General features: G+C 37.2%; 1 protein-coding gene across 2 annotated transcripts in view; it reads right to left on the bottom strand.

The window, feature by feature from the left end:
* Positions 1 to 21,678, bottom strand: part of PDE5A (phosphodiesterase 5A) — a 138,011-nt gene that overhangs the window by 115,057 nt on the left and 1,276 nt on the right. The window contains exons 1-2 of one of the 2 annotated variants that reach the window (XM_008067353.2): positions 21,520 to 21,678; positions 2,201 to 2,786 (exon numbers count right to left, since the gene is read on the bottom strand). In XM_008067353.2, the coding sequence (XP_008065544.1) occupies positions 2,201 to 2,786; positions 21,520 to 21,545 (612 nt within the window). In that variant the 5' untranslated portion in view covers positions 21,546 to 21,678. The remainder of the gene's footprint in view (positions 1 to 2,200; positions 2,787 to 21,519) is intronic. The other variant, XM_008067352.1, reaches the window with a different exon arrangement.

The raw sequence follows: 21,678 nt of genomic DNA, 5'->3' as shown, positions 1-21,678 counted from the left end.
TCTTTAAAGCTAGTGTCCTTGTTCAGGTCCTCACCTCCTCATACTTGGACTATTCAAATAACCTTTTCTCCCAACTTCCAGTACTTTTCTATCTAATTCATTTCATGACTACTGCAAAATTCATCTTTCCAAAGCACAGCTTAAATTATACTGGTTACCTTTTCAAAGCTTCTTCAGTTACTCCTCACGGCTCTGGCCCAAATACATATTCCTCAACCTGGCATTTGAGACCTCGGTAATTTCCTGGCCCGGTTCCCACAGCTCCTCAGTGTCCAGACTCTTTCACAGTCCAACTTCTCTGTGTCTTTTTCAAATTCCCCATGCACAAATCTCAACGTATTCAAATCTTATGTACTTTCCAGGGTTCATATCAAGCATGGATTCCTCAGAGAAATCTTCCATCTTTCCTACTAGATGTCCTATTCTGCTTCTCTGAACGCTACCACATTTTCCCTGGCATCTACTATGATCTGCATTCCTCTTCTACTTATCTATAACTTTTACCATTATTTTCATTCAATCAATATGTGTGCCAGGCTCGGTAACTCAGCCTGTAATTCCAGCGTTTTTGGAGGCCAAGGTAAGTGGATTGCCTGAGCCCATGGGTTCGACCCACCTGGGCAACTTGGCGAGACCTTGTCTCTACAATAAATAAAAAATTAGCCAGGTGTGGTCGTGTGCACCTGTAGTTCCAGTTACTTGGAAGGTTGAGGCAGAAGGATCGCTGGAGCCCAGCAGGTAGAGGCTGCAGTGGTCTGGAGCGGCCACTGCCCTCCAGTCTGGGTGACAAAGTGAGATTCCAACTCAAAAAAAAAATCGATATGTACTAAGACCTGACTATGTGCCAGGCACTGTTTTAAGCAGTAAGAAGACAGGAGTGAATAAAACAGCTATGACTTCCAAATAAACAAAGCAAGCCAGAATCACCCCTGAATTTTTATAGTGTAGCATGTAGTAGAAAGCTAGAAGTTGTTCTATCAAGGTGTTGTACGATACCTCAAACATACAGTGTCATTCAATTAAGATGCTTTGTTTAAAAACTGTAATTCTATTAATAAAAAGGACCCATTTTAAATGAAAAATTTGAAGAATCTTACAGTATAACCTTAAAACCCCAAATTAAAAACCTGTGTATAACACAGGTAGCAAAAACAGAAGCAATATCACATCTTTCCACTGAAACATTTTAGAACAAAAATTTCCACTTTTTGAAAACATCTGTAAGTTGACTTGTTTAACAAAACAAATGAAGAGGATGGAAGGAAAAAAAATCAGACTTTGGTATCAAGGGGACTTTGAATGAGTAACTGAATTAATGAATGACGTATGAAAAGAGACGAAGGGTTTGTTTTTTTTGACAATTTTTGAACCTACCATTTTAGAATCCTAGTAAAATCTTCAAAGGTTCACATGGAAATAACATAGACAGGGATATATACAGTGACAGAATATGAGCTATCTTGAACTATGATTAAGAAGGTAAGATTTTCCTCTGACACATATCCCTTGACTGAACCAGCAGTGAAGAAACTGGCATATAAAGAAAGGAATATTCTTACAATTCATTTCAGTTTTAAATGAGTAAGCTAATCATTACCACTCAGCTTCAAATATCCCACCAATCCCAGTTGCCATCTCCTCCCACCACCTGCCCTTCTTTCCCAGTTGGTGTCCCCTCCCTGTCATCTTTCCACCATTCCCAGTTGCCATCCCCTCCCACCGTCTGCCCCAGTATTTCCAGTTGCTGTCCCTCCCCATCGCCTGTCCACCATTCCCAGTTGGTGTCCCCTCCCACTACCTACCCACCATTCCCAGCTGGTGTCCCCTTCTATTGCCTGCCCACCATTCCCAGTAGCCAACCCCTTCCACCGCCTGCCCCACCATTCCCAGTTGCTGTCTCCTCCCCACCGTCTGTCCACCAATCCCAGTTGAAGCCCCTCCCACTGCCTGCCCACCATTCCCAGTTGGTGCCTCCTTCCCACTACCTTCCCATCATTCCCAGTTGCCGTGCCCTCCTACCTCCTGCCCACGATTACCAGTTGCTGTCCCCTCCCCACTACCTGCCCACCATTCCCAGTTGGTGCCCCTCCCCACCGCCTGCCCATCATTCCCAGTTGCTGTCCCCTCCCCACCTCCTGCCCACCATTCCCAGTTGCTCTCCCCTCTCATTGCCTGATCTGCTCTCTGGTTCCCTGCTTACCTCATATGCATCTTTGATGTTCAAGGGCTCACCAAAAGCTGCCACATGTCCCACAATGCCCTTGTTCCATTCTAGACGGATACAGTTATTTGAAGCTTCTTCAAGTGTTGAACCTTCAGCAACATCGAAGAGGCGGCTGATAAGAAACTTGTCATTGGAGCTGTCCTCACAGACAAGGAACAGGGAATAGCGGTCAGCGGAGATGAGTCCATGGATATGCAAGAAAATTTTGTGACATAAGGCTGTGACATCCAAATGACTAGAAATGTCCTTTACTAATTCCAAGAGTCTTGAACACTGGTCCCCTCCATTATCAAACCTTGGGGGGGTTAGAGGCATCTGTTCCTTCTTTTCTGAGTCAGAGAGGAAGCTCACAGTTCCCTCAGAATCCTTGACAACAATGGGTCTAAGAGGCCGGTCAAATTCAGAAGCAGAGATTTTCCTGGTAGGTGTTCCAGGGGCACTGTTATCTGCACGAGGACTCTGCTGCAAGGGGCAAGAGCAAGATTCAGTGTGGCCTCTGATGCCTTCCTTGCATACAGGGATGGTGTGAACTCTCTCAGCAAACCATGCATTGACCATTTCTCTGCAGAACAGAACACGCAGACACATTAGACATTCAAGGAAGGGTACTGCCTCTAAAAAGTGTTAATGTTCCTCTCATGGTAAACTGACCAGGTAATAACTTGATTTGTCATGGAAAATGAAAACAAGATGGCTTGTTTAAGACAGATAATTTTGGTCATGCCTGTAATCCCAAAGCTTTGGGAGGCTGAGGAAGGAGGATCACTTGAAGACAAAAGTTCAAGGCTGCAGTGAGCTAAAATGCTATAACGGCACTGCACACCAGCTTGCATGACAGAGTAAGACCCCGTCTCAAATACATACATAAATTCAATGAACATCTTAATAAAGTCTGACTTTTACATATATAATTTTAGATATCTGATTTGCAACATACCAAGCATCAAATCTGCTTCTTCAAAATTAGTTTATTTTAAAAAGTAAAGGACATTAAATGTGACAATAATCTTAGGAAAACATAAATATGGAAGCTAATTTGATGTTTAAAACACATTTTTTTCTGAAGTTAAATATCTGAAAACAAGAAACAAGTATTTTCTAAATGTCGCCTGTTAATACCTATAATTTTAGATAGTTATATCTATTTTGCAAAAATAGATAAAATTTAGAAGGGGACATGGAAAAGATAAATAATTTAATCTGTATAGAGAAAGCATATTTACTACTGTAAATATTATCCCAATAATCCTTGTTCAATAATGGTAAAAATAATCTCTTTTTCTAAATTATCTACTTGTATAAAGGAGGAAAATTTAGTCGGGCTTGGTGGCTCAGCCTGTAATCCCGCGCTTTGGGAGGCTGAGGTGAGTAGATTGCCTGGGCCTGCGGGTTCAAGACCCGCCTGGGCAACTTGGCGAGACCTCATCTCTACAATAAATCAAAAATTTGCCAGGCATGGTAGCGCACGCCTGTAGTTCCAGCTACTTGGAAGGCTGAGGCGGAAGGATTGCTGGAGACCGGCAGGTCGAGGCTGCGGTGGCCAGGAGCCATCACTGCACTCCAGTCTGGGCGACAGAGTGAGACTCCAACTCAAAAAAAAAAAAAAAAAAAAAAGGGAGGAAAATTTAAAAGTAAGTATTATTTAAGTTAAAAAATGCAGTCCAAGAACACTGAAGTTATTTATGTTTTTAAAATGCACCTTCCTATGAAAGAAATCAATTGAGCTAAAGCCTTAACAGGTAATTTTTCAAAAAAAACCCCAAAACAAAAACATACAGATCATACACAATCCAAATGAGTGTTGTTCAAGTCAAATAATTGCCCCCTAGAAAGCTGTAACCTCATACCAATTAATGGTGCTATTACTTTAGATGTCTTTGAAACTCATCTTTTGAAACAAACTTTTGAGACAATTTATAATTCAAATAAGAATACTAGTTTCATCTAAAAATCAAATCTTGTTTTTTTGCTAACCCCTCTTCTCAAGTGAGTAAATAAATAAATAAAATAAAATCCCCAAATTCTAAGGTAACAGCTTACTTAGTTATCCATCTTCTGACAAGACATGACCTTATCCAAAACTCAAACTTACCTTCAAAAGACAAAAACTTGCTACCATTGAGAATATTTGGAAGAATTTGCCTATAATAAATGTAATACAATCGCCAATATAATTGTAGATAAAATTATTTGTTATTTCAAACAAACGACTAGGATAAAAATGTTTGCAAGGTACCATTTTGAAGAAAGTACTCTCCAATTTTCATGGCTGCAGTAAAAACTGGCATCACCTCTTCAGAGGGCAAGTAGGCACTATCTTACAAATTTTTAAAACTATATATCCTTTGTTCCAGAGATTTTATACATGTGGCAAAGGAAATGCAAGGGTACTTACTGTAGTACTGTTTGTTATAGCAAAGATGAGAAGAACCTAATATCACCAACAGAAGGCTGACAACATCATGGCACATTTTTACAATGGAACACTAAACAGACATTAAAAAGTGGTTAGAAGAAATGATGCAATCTCCACATTTTATTAAGTGAAAAAAGAAAATGCAAGAGTTTGAAAAGAAGTTGTTTTATTTCTGAGTCTTGACGAAATTTTTCACTTATGACATGTTCTAATTATTTCATTTTGAACAACGACATATTATTTGTTAACTATACCCTGAAATTATATCAGTCTAGAAAGAAATGGGTCAAAATTAAAAGATAAAAATATTATCTCCCTCATAATTTCAAGAACTCGATGCTGTTATGAAAGTCTTTAAAAAGCAATGGTCAAAGGATACAAAATTTCAGAAAGATAGGAGAAACAAATTCAATACAATGTGCAATATGGTGACTATAGTTAATAACAATGAATTGTATACTTGAAAATTGCTAACAAAGTTTTTAAGTGTTCTCACCACATAGAAAAGATAAGTATAAGGTAATGCATATGTTAACTAGCTTGACTTAGCCATTTCATAACATATATATCAAAACATGGTTTACACCTTAAATATCTAAAATTTTTACTTGTCAATTAAAAATACATTTTTAAAACTCCAAGATGCAATCTAAAAAACCAATTTCACTGATCTTGTGAAATGATCAACTTTATAATAAAGAGGTCTTACAAATTTGAACTAAGGAGAACAAAAGCAATGTAGTAGGCAGGTACACTGCACAAATCACAAGCATATACTTACAGAGATTTTTGAAAAACATAACGTCCTAATGTTTAGAAGCATGCTGTGGCTTAGACCAAAATTCCAGTAAGTACAATATACTTTGATTAAGATAATTCTGTATCTCAAAAACTTAGACAGAAATGAAGGTGTCTCACTTCTAGGAAATGCTTATGTAACTCTCCGAATTGCACTAGTAGCGCCAAAGACACCGATGTTAAAAAATGCATGTGAAGCTGTCAAAAACGGGCTTAAAATAAAATTGTTTCATAAAGTGAAAGACAGAAAAAAAGCAGATTTTATATTAGCAATTATGTACATGTAATTAAATTGTTAAATCAATATAATAGTAGGCATTTTAACTACTTTAGCTGCAAACTTAAAACTTAACCCCAACTTCTTATCTTCTCAATGAAAAATGAAGATCTCCTTTTTAATTTTTAAATCAAGCCACCTACTTGACAATTCCATGTGGACATCTGGGTGACTTAAAATGGTGAAAATAAAATTCCTAATGTTCTCCCCATCACCTTGTCCTGATCTAACTCGCTGCCAGTTTTCCTCATATTAAGCGATTCCAACTCAAAATAAATAAATACCATCATCCCTCCCCCAGTTACTCAAACCAAACATCAAAGAAGTACTCTAAGAGTGTTTCCTTCAACTTTCACACTCAGTTGAGCAATCAAGCTCTGTCAACTTTACTTCCCAAATCCTATATCCCAATCTGTTCATTTCTATCTCCATTACTACCACCCTGGCCCAAACCCTGCCATCTCTCACCTGGTCTATGGCTAGAGCCCTCTAAATATCTCTCTGATCTTGTAATTTGCCCCCCCCATCCATCCTTCACATAGCAGCCACAGTAATCTTTTAACAAATTAAATCTTTTTTTTTTTTTTGAGTCGGAGTCTCACTCTGTTGCCCAGGCTGGAAGGCAATGGCATGCTCACGGTCACTGCAGCCTTGACTCCCTGGGCTCAGGTGATCCCTCCGCTTCAGCCTTCCAAGTAGCTGGAACTACAGGTGTACGCCACCATGCTCAGCAAATTGTTTTTTTGATGTCTTGTAGAAATGAGGTCTCACCAAGTTGTCCAGGCTGTTTTCAAACCCTGGGCTCAGGCAATCTTCTCACTTTAGCCTCCCAAAGTGCATGGATTATAGGCATGAGCCCCCACACCCAGCTAACAAATTAAATCTTGACACCTTCACTACCCTACTTGACTTCCCATCGAACTGAGAGTAAAACTTGAACTCCTGACATCCCCTGCCACCCAGGTTCCTCTTGCCCATGCTGACTTCCTTGCAGTGTCTGACACACACTAAGCTCGAAATGCCCTGTCTCTGGGATGCTCTCCCCTCACCTGCACATGGTTGATCAGTTCTTCTCTGATCAAGTCACCTAAAGTGGCCCTAACACATCATGTGTGTTCTTACCCCACACTACTGGAATTCTCACTATCTGTTATTTTTTATTTTCTATCAGCCCTTTGGTATACTGTCTGTCTCCTCTAACTAGATGTAAATCTCACCAGCACTACTCATCTGTCTTCCTCACTGCTGCATCTCCTGTACTTAGGTGAATGCCTATCACACAGAATAGTAGATCCTCAATAAATACTTCTTGAATGAAGTAAATGGATGAAATGAAAGCTCCCAAAGCATCAAAAAGAGCAACAGTCTTTTGAATATCTAAATGCTGGTATGTTTGTTACAGAAAATCAGCATTGAGTTTTAGCTACTAATGTTGGTCATCCTTTGGATGCGTAAACCTCCAAACTGACCATGGTTAATTTACCCTTGCATACCCTGCAGTGCCTTGTGCAACATATATCTTAAGCAGAGTAAGTGCCTAAAACTTGTGTTATGTGTTTTTTGACTATGTGATTTTGATTGTTTTGTGATTTGTCTCATAGATATTTTGTTTCTAGATATTTTCTTGGAGGGATTAATTCAGTATTAAAAGACAAAGGGAATGCAAATCTAGTTCATTCAATCAACAATTTTTACTAACCACCAGCAGTGAGAAAGGGGAGTTCTCATGATCATATTATTGATTATCTGGGTCCCTGTAATTGCATGCTTCCATAGGAAAGCATACATTATCATAACATCAATACCACTTCGAAACCAACCACAAAATAAAATCAAGCCATTTCTTAACCTCTCTCCCTTCAGGCATCCCTTGAAGTTTTGTGGTGCATGACCTATGTGGTTGTATAGAATGGGCCTTTGCCCTTAAGACTAATAGCTATACTCTCTCCTGTTGACTTTTTAATATTCCAGTCTCTATGTAAATACAAATCATCTGCAAATTGAAATCTAAATTCTCATACAAGATACATGTTATGGTCTAAATGTTTGTGTCTCCCCAAAATTTATATGTTGAAATCTAACCCAAGGTGGATGGTATTAAGAGGTGAGGCCTTCGGGAGGGCTCCACCCTCATAAAATGACACATCCTTAGAAAAGGCCTAAGCGAGTTTGTTAACCTCTTTTGCCCTTTCACCATGTGAGGACACACAAAAGGCATCAACTATGAGGAAAAGCCCTCACTAAACTTAATCTTGGACTTCCCAGTGTCTGGTACAGTGAACGACAAATCTCTGCTGTTTATAACTATCCAATCTAAGTATTTGTTACAAGCAACCAGAATGCACTAAGACAATACAGATTTTCTAGAAGTGTATAAAAGCAATGTTGGAGAATCCTAATATTGCCAAGCCACTGGTAATTAATAAAAGACCCACTAACTACTGAACAAACAGCCAATAAGAATAATGAAATAACAGATACTCAAAAAGATAATTATAGCTAAATAATTACATTCTGAAGGAAAGCCCCTTGGAAAAAACTGATGAAGCCTTCTACTATTGACTCAGAAAGGTGTTTGAAGAGAAAAAGCAATCTTTATGCCTCTGCTGCAGACACTGAACATGAAGTAAAGATACTGTTTGTGTTATAGTTATATGAAAAAATTGTTTATTCTAAGAATCAGCAGAGTTTTCATTATAATCTAAATTTTATTGCATCGAAGATAAATTTACTGTCATAATCTATGGTTCCATTCTTCAAGATAAAGTTCCAATGAAAACCTTTTCATCGATTTTTTTCCATTTTGATAGAATTCATACAAAATGTCTTTTTTGGAATGAATTATTCCCATAAGGCAAAGATTCCCATAAGGCACTATGCTGGGCACCAGGGATAGAATAACAAACAACCCCAGAAAACTCATTAAGTGACCTCACCTCCCAAACTTTAAGTTCACGTTGTGTTTAGTTATTAAGTTATACACATATTGGATTTTCCTGGCATATAAAGTTAGGTATAAGTAAAAAGAAGATAAAAAATATGACTGTGAACATGTCCAACATAAGAATAAAAAGCAGCAGATAGGTTTCAAGAAACCTGGGTGATAATTCTGACTGCGCAAATCAATAATACGGCTTAGGATAGAATCTATTTACCCTTAGGACTGGATGTCTGCTTTCTGTTCTCTTTCTTAATTAATTCTAGGTGGTTCAGAAAAATATTCACATTAGTGACATGGGAAAAAAGCATCATTTTATTTAAACCTGGTAAGGCAGGCATTAACAATCCTACTTTATAAACTATGAAGCTTAATTAAATGGCTGAACCAAACCCATTCTACCATTTGGGGCCAAAACCAAGGATCCTATTCCAGATACATGTCCTATGAGGATATGAGTTCCCAGAGCACCAATGCTTGCCATGAAGAAGGCACTCCATAAACATCTAGCTAAATCTCAAAGTCAAAATCAAATTCAAGCAGAGAAGGCATAGAGAAAATTAGACCATTTAAATTTAATCTTTATCTCCAGATCATGAAAGGATTGCATACTATACCCCTGAGGTAAAAACACTATCTCATGGGATTCAGAGAACAAAGATTCTTAAGGATAGTAACCTTTAAAAAATCAAACTAAATCCCAACATATCTGTGTTTCTCCGAAAACAGGTCACATTTTATAAGTCTAAAGCAATGCACTAAGAAGAATATCTAATGAATGTGTTCAAGAAAAGAGGCATCCTAAAGGCTGCTAGGTTTAGCAAACTGAATTTCAGATAAATAATGAATAACTTTTTAGTATAAGTAGTGTCTGAAATTCAAATTTAACCTGGTGTCCTGTATTTTATCTGGTCACTCTAGTCATTCTATATTGATTCTCTTAACTGAAATTGCAGCTGGATAAAAACAAAGAAGAGGTAGGTTATATATAGCCTATTGATATGTTCCAGAATATCAAATCACCAGTTTCACCACTGGAAGAGCACAAAGGACTATCATACTGTGATCCTGTGTATGGCAACTAAACCTTTTGAAAGTTCTTGGATTAACAATTTGCAATAAAACTAAAGCATAAAATTCGTCCTTAAATCAAGTTCTTTTATTTTGCTCTCAAAACTATCCAATGTACTGTATTTGTTAGATACAAGAAAATCTGCAATGTACACACAAAAAGAGAGATACACTAATTGCTAAAAATTCTTGAGATTACAAAGCACTGAGAGGTTGGGTTTTCAGCCATGAGTCCTGGGTTCTAATCTTAGCATTTGCTACTAATGGGATATATAACTAGTGCTAGGCAATTTTCTTCCCCTGAGTTTCAATTTTATCCTTAATAGAACAGAGTAAATACCAACAGCTCTGCTATCTTTATGAAGTGTAAGATGTTGTCTGTCTTCAGTGAGTACAAAGTCAAGAATACCAAACTAGCAATCGGGAGATAATTCTAGTTCCAGTTACACTACACAGATGTTACACTGACCCAATTGCAACTTCTCTGAAGTTAAAGCTCTTCTTTGGTAAAAATGGGCTGTTGTATTAGCAAGTCATTAAGAACCACATAATAGCTCATAGTATCAACGGGCCAAGGGGTGGTCCTTGGATCAGTCAACCCACTTAATCTCTTTTTGACCCTAAACTTTCTCCTTTTTAAATAGGGGAAACGCCTGCCGACTCTTTTACTTCCTGCTCAAGGTTGATACACGAATCAAATTTTAAAAATGCATGTGGAAGCATTTCAAACCTCTTATATTAATCTAAGATTTTGCTATCTCCTACACCCTTAGTACTCATTCCAATGGAGATGAAGGGCTAGGGTAAGGAACAACGGCTGTTCATTTCCTCATAGAGTTCAGCCAAAAGAATCAGAAGAAGGATGAGGATAAAGGCTGTGTTTCCAGTGGTATAAGCCCACAGGCAGAGGGGACCTAACAGAGTTTGGATACAAGCTAGCATCATGCACTGTGAACACTCAAAGGTCCTTGACCAAAGCAGATACATTAGAATGCCATTCTTTACAGAATTCCACTAAGTTTAAATGACATCCTAGCCATCTGAGCAAAGAGAATAAAAGAGAAACAAGTTGCACTGAAGAATTTTTATCCTTTGCCACAAGCACTAATAATTTAATAACTCTGCACATTCATGAATGTGTCTTTGCTAACTAACTGCCCTGCAAACCTGGGAGCAATCAGACGGCACAGCGAGGCCTTCTTGAAGTCTTGTAGCTGATTTAACTTTTACAAGGCTAAATGAAAGACAACAGGCCCTCAACACTAGAAAGAAAGCCATGGCCAAGGGAAATGTAATGAAAATCAAAGCCAAGAATTTATAATCGATGACAAGAGCCTGATGTTTAACATCCCATCCATTTCTTCCCCCCTCCTCACCAAGATCTTTTATTATCCTCTAGTCCCTTATTTCCTACTTTATTGTATTACATGCAAAAAATATCTTACCTCATAAATGAGTTGTGTTATATACACTTTTGAAATGGCCAAATTTAATTTTGTTTTTAAGATAACTGGAGAAAACCCTAGAAGGTAGCAAAATCAATACTGGAAGGTATTCCTCTCAGGTAACACTAATGCAAATACTATGTGTGGTTTCAAACTTGTATATTCCATAGATGATACTTAGGGCTCATGAAGATACCTTTTTCCACATCGAGCAAGCAAAGAGATGAAAAGATTCATATTAGTTGGTAAGAAATAAAACCAACTGGAAGTTGCCAAAGCTTGCCATGACTTCTTGTCATAAATGTGACTTAAATTTCAAATCTTCTTAAACAATGAATCCAAGCAGAAGTTTACTGTCCTCATATTTTACTTTAGTTGAGACTTTTACATCTCAAGCTGCTCACGCAATTACGATTTAATGTAAAGATCAGGGTCATTAAGAATAATGTTAAACACATTTTTATTTCACTAAGCTTCTTTATAGCACCACCAGCAATGCACCCTTCAAGATGATGTTATGGTGTGGTGGAGCACCCGGCAAAGCTACTGAGTTCGCGTACTAGCCTGGATCCAGCAGCTGCTGCAGAAAAATGCAAAAGTTGATATTTGCAGTGTCAGACGTTTCGGGTCTTTAGTAATACAGAGAAATGAATATTTCATTTGTGACCCATGTTTTCAAACTCAAAGGAATTCTGTAGGGGTAGGAAGCTTAGAAGGGGAACTGTCATCAATTTTCACAATAGGCTTTTTTTTTTTTTTTTTTGGAGTTGGAGTCTCACGCTGTTACCCAGACTGGAGGCAGCCTCGCCTGGTGGGCTCCGGCAATCCTTGCGCCTCAGCCTTCCAAGTAGCTGGAACTACAGGTGTGCACTACCACACTCAGCTAATTTTTTGTTTTATTGTAGAGATGAGGTCTCGCCAAGTTGCCCCGGCGGGTATTGAACCTGCGGGTTCAGGCAATCCACTCACCTCAGTCTCCCAAGGCGCATGATTACAGGCTGAGCCACCAAGTCCGGCTCACAATAGGTTTAACAAAGAATTTATTTTATCAAAACTACACACGGCAGAAATAAAATGCTATTTCATTCTACACATCCTATGTGCTGATATTATTGAAAGTAGAAAAAGTGTAGCATTCTTAAAATCATACACTCAATGAAACTATGATTAAATTAAATGGTGCTGTAATATCTTTTTACGGATTTTTAAATAGGTTTAAGTTTTGTATACTGGGTACACTCCATCTCATATTCTCTAAAAAATTTAGAAATTGATTAGTAATATTTATTGAAAAAATAAAAGGTTGCTGTATGGCACATAATCTGTGAAGAATCATAACATTTCCTCACTTCCAACTTCTCATGTGTACTCAAGATTATTATGAACCTATCACAGGAAAGAAAATGATAACTTATAGTTTGTTTTAGAAATTTTCCACCAATCTAGACAAGTCACAGCTTCTTCCTAATACCCCCTATTCTAGACATATTAAATAGAACATGCAAAATATATCGACAAGAAAGAGGAATGCAAATTCTCAAAGTGCATTTCAAGCATGATTAGCAGAAGGTAGACACACACACACACACACACACACACACACACACACACACACACAATCATGTCTGTGTTTATAAGGCTCTCCGTGCAATAATGACCTTACTTTCTACCAAAGTGGAACTGTTCATTCATTACAAAGTGAGTCTTGAAAAAAGACAAATGTCTTAAAATATATATTCAATATTCCAGATGTCCTGAGGTGGAAAAATAATTAAAGTATCTGTCTAGAGTTTATAGAATATTTCTTGGCTTCTAGAAAAGTAAGACAAAGAGAAGAAAAAATTACAAGGCAAAGTAAAATTTTGATATAAACATAATAACCCTCACAAGTTAAAAATATAATCAGATGAAACCTACTTGCAGAGCAACTAATTTAATATGTTTTGCACTCTTGTCTAAAATAATGTATCGAAGGATAAAAATTCTTTGAAAATATATTGTACTTAGGGTATTTGTGTTCTGATACTAAAAATATAATTGTAATGGCCTAGTACCTAAATTTTCAGTCACTCTATTTTAAAATGTCATTTGAGATTTCCCAATTTTTATAATCTAAAATTATACATGGAAACTAAACTCGCTTGGGCAAAGTCTCCCAGCACACCATTAAGTAATGTGCTTGCACATAAAGAGGCTGTAGGAGAAACTTTAACTTCTTCCTGACTTAGACTCCTCTTGGCATTAAATCCATGAGCCTTTGTTTTGCTTCCATTAATACTGACACTGAACTTCAGTACAGTCTGGTGATCAAGGCCCCTAAGTGAGGTGGACTTAGGCTTCAAGCCCAGCACTACCTTCTTCTAAGAATATGGCCCTTAAATACATTATTTACTCTCTCTGTAAATGGAGATCATGATATTTACCTCATAGAGTTCTTGGAAAATTAAAGGAAATGACACTGGAGTCAAATACACAGTGCTAATACATGATAGTCATCATTTTAGGTTAATTGAACATTAAATGGAGTATACTTTTAAAAAGCTCATTAAGTTTTTATTTTTTAAATAAAGAAAACTTATTCAATGCGTTTACACAGATTAATAACTAGACGCTAGCTATTGCTTCTTTTTAAGCCCCTAACTCTAAATTCTCTACAGAGAGAGTGGTTTTAATGTTAGTATGTTTTACAAAATTAAAACGAAAACAACGTGGATTTCCCAGACCAATAACTACACTTACCTATGGCATAATTTTCTGAATTCTACATTAAGATTAGGAAGAATGTAACTTGTTTTTCCATTACTACGTAGAAATTAATTCTTCTGCAAAAATAAGTTATAGATTTGGGGACTATTTTTTCTCAAAAAGTCAAAGACAAAATTTTTTGACAACAAAAGTGAGAAAATACATAATAATCACCTATGACAAACACTATAGTAATATTTCATAATTACTATAATTTTAAATTGTATCGTAGTCTTAATTCTTCATAAAAACGTTTTAATACTCTGTTATGGACTATTTGCAGACTAAAGTTGACTCTTTTCATTCTTATCCAAGGGAGCTTGTTTAGGGAAATGCTTAAAAGTAGGTTGATGCTGCTATGGCCTCAAAAACGGCCATACAGCAAGTCCCTGGAGCAGTAACTTTTGGAAGACACTTGCAGGGTGCATTTTCATGTTTATAAGTTAACTAATAAAATGTCATTCTCTTTTCTTTCTTTTCAATGCTTTTTTCATCAGTCATGTGAATTAATCACTAATACCAGAATCACAAAGAGTGTACTAATTTTCTGACTGGGAAGGATGGTTGATAACTTTATGAAAACCTACAAAATTATCTGTAGGAAAAACATAAAAATAACTCACATAAAAAATAATGTTGGCTATTTTTCCTGCTCTTGGATCCTTATTTTATATAGTCTTAGTTATGTTGTTTACATAATTTGACCTGGATCCACTATTCCAATTTGGAAAAATACTTAAAAGAATGAAACTATTCAATCTGAGAAATTGATACTCTGCTCTCCTAGTGAGAATCAAGAACTCTTAGAACTGAAAGAGATTTTTTAAAACTCACTTCTGAATCTCTCTGCCTTGATTCCTTACCCCTCCTCACTTACCATCTTAAAGCTGAGCTTTATTAAACTGGGCCAGTCACAAAGTTAGTTAATAGCAAAGCTGGAAACACAGTCTGGGGGTCTTTCCAGGACTTACACAATCCCACAAAATTTTCTGTTCAAACCATTAATAAAAATTCATCTAAAAATGAAAAAGACACTTAAAGTCTATAAGTCACTATTCTGTTGTTCTAATTCTCATTTACTGGAATAAGGGACTGACTATCAAAGTTTGTGACTGTATTTAAGACACACCAATGGTTCTCAAGGTAAAATGGTAAACTACTGAAAATCACTACAAAAAAGATAAGGAAACATGCATTCTTCCCTTTAGTTTTCTTAAGAACAAATGCTATGATGTCCACTGTACAGAGTAAATAACACACCTAGAGACTCCCTCCTAGAAAGGTGGTTCTGGAGATGAAGCCTAAGTCTGTTCTATCCAGGGCCCTTAGCCACCATAAATAGAAACACATTTAAGTGGTTCAGAACAGTGGCCCCCGACTAAGGAGTGGTGCCAGTCCTTGAGAACATCTGAAAATGTGTGGAAACATATTTCCTCTCACAATAATGGGGGTGGCCCTGGCATTTAGTGTCTGGGATACTGGGATGTTAAATGCCCTGCTATGTGCTGGACAGCTTCTCACAACAACAAAAAAAAGTGTCACCACCAAATGCCAACATCCTGTTTTGAGAAGCACTTGTTTGGGTGAGTAAAAGATCAACAGACTACAACAAGGTATTAAACAAAACCAGAGATTTTGGGCACTTCCTCCCAAGTGATATCCTCCAATAACCTCTACTCTGATGTTACAGTGAGTATAGTTCACTTGGGTCTGGCATGGTACGGAAATGAATACTCTGTAAAGTTATTTAGTATTTCCAAGTTTTGTCCAGCTATGAAAACATCTGAGCAACTTACTGGGACCACATATAAATAAAATGCAGAATTGTTTCATATGGTTTTACATTCAAATCTAACTGAGAATTGGAAAGCACATGATGTTTTAGAATTTTCCATGCATTCATAACCACATGGTACGAAAGATGCTGCTTAAAGGAAAATCTACTACATCTGAAAAAAAAAAAACCCATAATAACTGAAATCTACGCAAGAAATATGTAAATTGATTTGCTTTGCAGTTTAGATATGGGAGAGACTGGAATACGCTGGTGTATCTCAATCCAAAGTCTGAGAGGCCCAGAGAATGCAAAACAAGTATGTTTGAAAGATCTGTACATTGTCTATGAATATGCTTTATTTTTGTGTTTTCACACTGATCATAATTAAAACAAGCAAAAAGGGTGAGACATATGGTTTAGATTACTGCCCTGCAGTAAATGAGGTAAATTTGATATGCAAATATATTTTCACACCAAGTGAAAAGCAAAAGCTGGTATGCTGTGCTATAGGAATGAAAGTTCCATGACTCTTCAGAGAGACCCAGTGGGAAAAGTGAGTCATCACAGGGTAACCATAGCAAAGGCCAGCTGACCTCACCAGGCCCTGCATCAGGCAGTTAGGGCCATATTTACTTTGCAAGGGTGATTTAATAAATGCTGTCAATCGGCATTTGGCTGTGGTTTTATCATTTTGTTCATAATTAACTTAGAATGTAATTTGGCATTACAGTTGTATAAATGTTGTAACTAAGATTAAATTATATCTACTTTTGTGTATTTTACTTTTAAGAATTCCACATTTAACTAACATTAAAATTAAATGAAGCTAACACCAGGTATGGTAGATACCATACCTGGAACTTCTGGGTCTGCCCACCTCACTTTCTTTTGGGAATTCCCCCTTCCCAATGACATACCACATTAAGAGCCATCTGCCCCAACAAAGTAGTCAGACAACCCTATTCCCCTGGATACAATAATTGACCCAGAGTAGGCATACAACCCAAGGAAGGCCAGAGTAATTTGGGGAGGACTGATATGAATAAGAAAGTGCCTCTTTAATACCAGAAGTTTAAGACCTACATATACAAGTATTTATCAATAACAAACTTCCAGCATATGAGAAAGCATGCAGGAAAATAAAGCCAACATAGTTTTGGACCAAAAGACAAATGGATACATGGACAGATGGATACATGAATAGATAGATGGATGCAGGGAAGGGCAGGTGTACAGACAGATAAACAGATTAGATAGGCAGATAGATAGACAGATGGACAGAAAGACTCTTGACAAGATTATTTGATCAGCTAAATTCACGTTTAAAACAATCTGCAAGCACTTCAATTATGTGAGTTAATTCTGTATGGGTTCAAGTTGAGTTTCTATCACTTGCAGCTCAAAGCTTTCTAACAAATATATTGAAGTTAAATAAGAATGCCTTTCTTTAACATGGGTAGGTTGGGCATGGTGACTCACTCTGTAATCCCACCATTTTGGGAGGCCAAGGCAGGAGGATCACCTGAATTGAGGAGTTTAGGCTGCAGTGAGCCGTGATAGTGCCACTGCACTCTGGCCTAGGAGACAGAATAAGACCTCAACTCAAAACCAAAAAAATGGATACATTACTAAAGCTTGAAGAACTGGCTTATATAGTCCCCTCTAACTCTAAGGTTCAATGATCGTGCGCGCGTGCGCGCGCGGTGTGTGTGTGTGTGTGTGTGTGTATGTGTGTGTGTGTCTATGTCTCTTATTTTATCAGCTCAAATCTTGATATTTTTTATTATGGGTATTTAACAGAGAGTAGAAATAATTATTCCTATTTTTAAAATAAGTATCACTAGGGATATAGCATCAAAAGGGGATCTTTTTTCTCTCAAATGTAGGTATAACAAAATTATTCAGAAAGATATTTACAAAGAGTTAATTTTGCTTTACAATTCAGAATCAAGGGAAAAGTCTCTCCTCTCCTGAAGAATAAAAAGCATGTTCACTGCAGACGAAAAACCAGATAAAAATATTTCTTTAAAGCCTTTAAAATAGTTCTAGAATATTTATCAAAATGAATCTTACAAATTTAACACTCAGTTTACCTTACCTTAAATACTTGGTTCACAGTAAATATAAATTCCTACTATTCAGAGAAAATGAATAAAGCACTCCTATTGTAAAAAGTATATATAATTCAAAATAAAATCCAAGTCAGTAAATAGGATTGCAGAGCTAAATATCAAGTGAATGACTCATGTGGAAAGACTTTCTTCAGTTTGTAATCCTAGGTATGTAGCTCAAAGGCACTTTTCCTGAGAACCTGATATAATAGACACTTCCAAGCCACATCCATCAGCTGTGACACTGGCCAACCGAATCTACATCTGTGCAGCTAAACTAATTTCATAGGAAGTCCTGCAAAGTCCATAGCTAGTCTGCATCCTCCATGCAGAAATTAGTCATTTTTCAATCCTTCACTCTCAATCAACTCATTGATTTATTTATCCTACAGTCCTAACTAAGGGCTTTTTATCCAAGAAAGAATTTTTTTATGCCACAAGCAGCTCTGGGAACAAAGAACAAGTATAGCTCAACACAGTAGTTATGGGTCTAATCGATCATTAGGTGGAAAGCTGTTTGGGGGATAAACTAATAAAAAAAACACAGTTCTGTTTAGTCTTTTCAATTATAAAAGAAATCTTTCCTGAGCATTATTAAAACACACTAGGCAGTTCAAGCAACGTTCTAAGTTAATTTGTGTTTTCAAATCTAGAGGAAGGGAGTAATCAGATAAGGGTGAAGGTACAAACTTTACCTATACCACTTGAACAGAATTTCAAAAGAACTGATATTTGATATCAGAGTCAAGTCATTTGATCAGGCAGAAGTGAAGAAAGTTCTGTTGACTAGCATAATCAAAATACTAAAAAATTTCCTAATCTTGAGGTGATGAGGACATGATCTCCTGAAAATACTGGCAATTTCTACAGATCTTCAGATTACAAACTGAAAAAAAAAAAAAACTACTGAATTTTACAACAAGTTTATTTAGGTTTGTCTTATTTTAAGCAAACAGATTTATTTCAAGACTAACTGCCAATGCATTAATTCTACTACATGTTTAGGAATCACGATCATGTAGTTCAGGCCCTAAAATGGGTCTGAATTTAAAACTTTGAAAATACTAGAAGTAAAAGAGCAATGGGAACCATCATTTCAAAGGCAGCTTAGATGGTTATGAGCAATGTTAAAAAAAAAAAAAGACATTATTATATCAGAATTATCATTTGAAAAGTATTATAAATAATCAAAGTCACACTGGGTAAATGCCTAACAAAATATGCTTAACAGATCCTTTGGCTGAAAATTGTGCAAAGTGTATATTCCTATATAATTATAGAAATAATATTTTTTAAATGAATAACAATATTTATACCCATAATCTGATTATAATATAAATACCCTGCAAATAAAAATGCCACAGCTTTTTAAATGTAAGAATTACAAAATAAAAAAGAAAGAGTTCTAAATATAGGACCTGGAACTTTAATTAATTTAGCACAGCTTTGCAGTGTCAAATAAAGTCTATCATAGAAAGTTCCATGGGAGTATAAACCTACAGTTTCTGGACTTTGATCCAAGCTATCATAAAAACCTGTCCTTAATATCTCCTATTTCCAGTATATGCCAAATATTCTCAATCATTTTGCCTGGTACAAAACAAAGCAATAAAAAGTCAATCATGTCACCCTTACACTGCTAAATGACCTAAAACATCACTAACAATCACAGAGATGATTAGTGATTAATGAAAGGTAACTTTATTCTATATGGTGTCAGGAGTAACACCTGTTTAGTGGCATTAGCACCAGGAAGGCTTCTTTTGTAAAGGCAGGCACATAAAAGCCCTCAATAAGGTATCTCAGACCTTTAGATTGAAAACTGTCTAGATCAGTGAGAGTGGGAGTTTTCCAGATGTAGTTTACTAGACTCAAGTTATTATTATTTTTTACCAATAGATTATGTTATGAATTCTTCAGCTGACACTCTCAAACTGACATAAACATAACTAAAAAGCTCCAATCGATAGCTTTTAATGAAGTGCTTAGCTCTGTATTTGAAGATGGTCATAGGAAATAATGTAATATAGCAACACAAATGCTTTCAAGTTCAACCAAAATTCACAGATGTTTGAGAATTTGGGAATAAGAACCTTCATTATGCTCAATGACTACTACTGAGGATAGAGAAGCATGCATGAATGTCAAATGATAACAATTAAATAATGTAGAAATAGTTCCATTACCAAACCGGATTAATGGTGCAGATGGACAATCTGAGTGAATATTTTAAATCCTAAAATGTGCCACATGCCTCTACAAAACTATTCTGAATCATACAGAGAATTCATTTTACACTTACAAAGTGTAACAAAAGGGAAAAATCAAAGTGATGTGGGATTCAAGTTAAAAAAATTCTTAGCTGTAAAGTTAAAATGTATGCAATAACTTTTTACCACAATTATGTGAACCACATTGGGCTTAGTAGTTTGGCATTTTTATAATCAGCTAATGTCCAACTTCTTATACTTATTTTAAAAGTCTCCGGTTAATGCCACCAGATGTAAAAAGCCAAACTGGAATATTGTTTCATGAAGGACCTCTGGCTACAAACAAATTCTTAGATTATATTGTTTACACTGACAACTCTCAGCACTTTATAACTCTTAAAACTGAGGGCCTGAACTACTCTTAAATATTTTACATTTCACTTTTAAACTTACATTCAACAGAAGTTTTTCTCTTAAGAATACACACACATTTATATATCACAGAAAGTGTTCAGCCTATTTGCCAATATCAACTATAATTTTAAGACTCTACACAAAAGAATTTTAAAAAGTCTTTTAGACTCAGATGACCTAAATTTTACAATGCACATGTTCATTTTGAGAAACAGGATTTTAATCCGATGCTACTTGGGAGAAAAAATAATGGGAAAAGAAATGTAACAACTCTTTCTACTTATTTGCCAATAAATGTTGCTGCACTTTCAAAGTTTTGGCAAAGTGTAGTGTTCTTATCTGTGACTAGTCAAAAACTACCACCAAACCACCCCCAAGCTACGTCTTTAAAGGAAAAGGGGAGAACAAAGAAAAGGACGTGTATGCTGAATTATTAGACAAGGCACTTTTTTCTTTAAACCGTAATAATCTATCTGCCTAACGAACACCTCCAACACGCTTTTAAAAAATCAGCCAGTTCTCCCCATTCTATGCGCCATGTCAATGAGAGCAGAAGGGTGGGAGTGAGCAAGAGTGAAAGGGCACTGGGTACAGATGGCCTCGGAGTGGCAGGAGACTCCCCCAAAACTGCTGGTCCATCGCAGCCGGTAAGTCTAGACCTAGAGATGGCCTTAGCGTCTCTCCCTCAACTCGCAGGGAAGCGCCGTGTAAAAAAGAAACCACTTTTCAGGGCCCCTGGCCGCTTCGGATTTGAGGTTTTGAAGGAAGAAGGCGAAAGCAAAGAAGAGAATTTTAAAAGCGAGGGCTGGACGATGAAAGAGAAAAGATTTGTCCCGGAGCCTTCCCCTCTGCCAGACAACCCCGAAAGTGATTAAATCGACACCAACTCTCGCCGTTCCTGGGGGGGGGAACCCCCCAAAAACAAGATGAAAAAGGGCCCAGTCGAAGACCCCCCCGAGTACCGCATCCTCGAGAGTGTCAAGGAAGACCAAGGAGCCACTCAGTTCATTTGGCGCAGCAGCGCCCGCGGGTGTGACCCGCGCCCCCACCCCCGCCCGGGAGAGGGTGGGACCGGCGATGCTCCAGGAAATACCTTGTTTTGTCTCCAAAGGGCAACATAGCAAGCGCGGGAAGTTCGTTCCCGAACTCCGTCGTGCGGGACTCCAGGGGCTCCGCGGGGGCAGCAGCGCGCCCAGGTGAGACGAGCGGGTGACCCGCAGCGGGCGCCTACGGCCCGGGCCGCCGCGCCGCC

Source organism: Carlito syrichta, unplaced genomic scaffold, assembly GCF_000164805.1.
Source record: "Carlito syrichta isolate Samal-C Ts95f unplaced genomic scaffold, Tarsius_syrichta-2.0.1 Scaffold309486, whole genome shotgun sequence".
Classification (NCBI taxonomy): domain Eukaryota; kingdom Metazoa; phylum Chordata; class Mammalia; order Primates; family Tarsiidae; genus Carlito; species Carlito syrichta.
The sequence above is the reverse complement of the archived record's forward strand: the minus strand, read 5'-3'. Positions and strand labels throughout refer to the sequence as shown.